The sequence below is a fragment of the Myotis davidii genome, unplaced genomic scaffold, assembly GCF_000327345.1.
Source record: "Myotis davidii unplaced genomic scaffold, ASM32734v1 scaffold880, whole genome shotgun sequence".
In the NCBI taxonomy this organism is placed as follows: Eukaryota; Metazoa; Chordata; class Mammalia; order Chiroptera; family Vespertilionidae; genus Myotis; species Myotis davidii.
This window is the reverse complement of record NW_006292566.1, coordinates 212,192-214,927: the sequence shown is the minus strand read 5'-3', so window position 1 is coordinate 214,927 and position 2,736 is coordinate 212,192. Positions and strand designations below refer to the sequence as shown.

General features: G+C 66.6%; 1 protein-coding gene across 1 annotated transcript in view; it reads right to left on the bottom strand.

Annotated features, from left to right (window-relative positions):
• The window catches only part of SYT8 (synaptotagmin 8), a 3,683-nt gene extending 953 nt beyond the window's left edge, over positions 1 to 2,730 (bottom strand). Inside the window, 4 exon segments of the mRNA XM_015565467.1 lie at positions 156 to 221; positions 223 to 252; positions 633 to 799; positions 900 to 2,730. Of these exon segments, the coding sequence (XP_015420953.1) occupies positions 156 to 221; positions 223 to 252; positions 633 to 799; positions 900 to 1,080 (444 nt within the window). The 5' untranslated portion in view covers positions 1,081 to 2,730.
• Between the last annotated feature and the right edge of the window lie 6 nt (positions 2,731 to 2,736).

Sequence of the window (2,736 nt, the reverse complement as noted above, 5' to 3'; positions counted from 1 at the left end):
TGCCCCCCCGCCCCTGGCCCTCATGTCCACTGCCTGCTTGAGGCCCACCTGGATCTGGGAGCCAAGGGTGACTCAGCCGGGGTCCCCCTGGTCAGGAGCACCCGGCCCCTCTCCGAGCCCGCAGATCCTCTGGGCCTGCCGGGCGGGGCCGTCACCTCCTGGCTTCCAAAGTTGTACTCCAGGGAGAGCTGCAGGCGCCCCCACTGCTGGGCTCCCCCGGGCTGGACTCCACATCGTCCATCTCGGTTGCACCTGGCATGGACCAAGCCCCCATCAGAACCGTAACTGCCCACCCTGGGACCAGAGGGCTCACCCTCAGCTCAAATGACCGGCCAGAACTGTGGCCCTGCCCCAGCCCATTGCTGGCACCACTGCCTCCCCAGAACATGCTGTGGCCCCACTGGTGCAGGGCCCACTCTGGGGGTGGCACTCCTGGTTCTTGGGCCCTGGGCCCTGGCCTCCCCCTCCCCTCTGCTCCCCGCCTCCCCTGCCAGGAAGGCCCTCTGGCCTCCTCTCCTGGGCAGACCCGCTGCTGGGGGCTGAGCTCGTCCTGACCGCCTAGACCTTCAGCTGTGGTCTGGGGCTGACCCAGCCGGGTGCTGGGCATGGGAGCGCTGGTGCCCGCTCCTCACCCGGTGGGTGGTGGTGGCGCCCCGGACACTGCCCAGGCCCAGGGCCTCTTTGTCTCGGGGCTTCCTCCTGTGGGCTCGGCGACAGTGGCAGCAGACGACGCAGAGGAGGAAAGAAGAAGTGAGGATGGCGGTGGCAACAACGATGGCCACCAGTACCCATCGGGGCCTGGGGTGGGCACAGAGATGGGCCTGAAATACCCCTGTGGACAGCACTGCCCCCCACCCAGCCCGGCCAGCCCCAGGCCCCTCCCGGGTCCCACAACTCACAGGGAATCCTGGCAACGAGGTCCGGAATGAGCCCGGATTCAGCCGTGGTGCCCACAGGGGCCGGGGTGCTGTGGGAGCCTGGGGGCTGCCCCATCTCCACACCCTGCTGGCTTGGAGGAGATGGCCAGGGCGGCCGGGTCACCTGTGGGGATGCCCCTCGGGCCCCTGCCCACCGCCCCATCTGCCAGCAGCCAGCCTGGTGTGCCTGGGCAAGGAGGCAGCCCGGGTGACCGGGTGGGGGGGACGGTTGAGTGGAGCCAACGGGAGGGAGGCTCTGGGCTTTGGCCAAAGCACTGGCTTAGCTGCCACAGGCCTGGCCTCCTGGCCACCTCCCCCGCCCCCAGCCCTGGCCGAGCGGGCTGGGCCTCCCTGCAGCCCCTCTCATTACAGACCCTCCTCCTGCAGACACCCCTCGATCCCAAGGGGTTGTTGCCTGGTGACCCCCTTATCCCCCCATTTCCCCAGTCTGCATGTTACACAGGAGGAGCTTATTCACACACGTGAACCGGCCCTGGGTCACCCGAGAGCATGGTGAAGGGGGCTCAATGGGGTCATGGGGGGAGCAGGTGGGGGAGCAGTGAGGCTGCTGCCGGTGGGAGCTGGTCTGAGCAAGCTTGGGCTGAAGGTGTGTTCCAGGCACGGCGGGCGCCGGGCCAAGGCACCTGGGAGGGTGTGGTGGGGCCGGCAGGCTCAGGGTGTGCCTGGGAGCGGCCCGAACATTCCTCGCAAACTGACTCAGCAGCTCGCCCGCCCAGACCTGCCTATCTGTCTCCCTTAGGCGAGGGGGTAGGAAGGAGGGCGGGCCCGTGCAGCCACCTGCCTAGGGCCTGGGGAGGGAGCGCACCTGGCCGGGTTGGCTCCTCCCACCCAGCATTCCAGCTGGGGGCCCTTTACCCCCGTGGTGTGTGCCGTGACCCTAGGCCCATGGGCAGGTCCTCCTGGCCCCTCTCCTCTGGGGAGCCCTGGCAGCAAAGAGGCACCCTTCCTCCAACCTGGGGCTCCCCGTTCTTGCCCATAAGAGGCTGGCACCCCTCTTGCCACCCCCTCCAGAAATAACCAGGCATGTGGGCCAGATCCCCTCCTGCTGCAGCCCCACCAGCCTGGCGCCGAGCTTGCTGAGGGACCGACAGGGGCCCATGTGCTCCTGCGATGACCCCCACATACGCTCATCAATGCCTCGGTCCCCGATGGGCTGGGCAGAGGCAGCCCCACTCCCAGAGCCAACCCAACCCCAGGATGCTGAGAGGGGAGGTGCCCAGGCCCAGTGTCCTGCCTCCCGGGCCTGGCTCCATCACCCTCAGGGCTGGTCCCGGTGGTCATAGCACAAAGAAGGGACATGGAGGGGGCTCAGTGTGATGTCTGCCTTGAAATTCTAACCATCTTTTGAACAAGAGGCTACATGTTTTCCACACACACACACACACACACACACTCTCCGCAAGGCAGAGTGCCCGGTGGCCCCTGTAGGCCTGGGGCTGGCCCCAGAGCCAGAGGGTCCCTCGGGGTCCCTGGAGCCGCACGGTGGAGGCCACAGACAAAGGCACCAGCTCCCCTGTGGAGTTCCAGTCTTTCCCTTATAAACTGTCAGATCCCGTGTGTATTCTGGAGTCAAAATAGCTGCCTTCCAGGTTTTTACGGCCGAGAATTCGGCATCAGTGGTCAGCACACGGTGTGTGCACACATGCATGCGTGTGCATGTGGGGGGTGTGCATGCACATGTGTGTGTGCATGTGCATGCCTCTCCCCTGCCCGGTCTTGAGGGCGTCCTCACCGAGGTTAGGGCAGGGGTGGGGCGAGCACAGCACAGGATCTGGTGCTGCTGGCCCCGGGTTCCTGA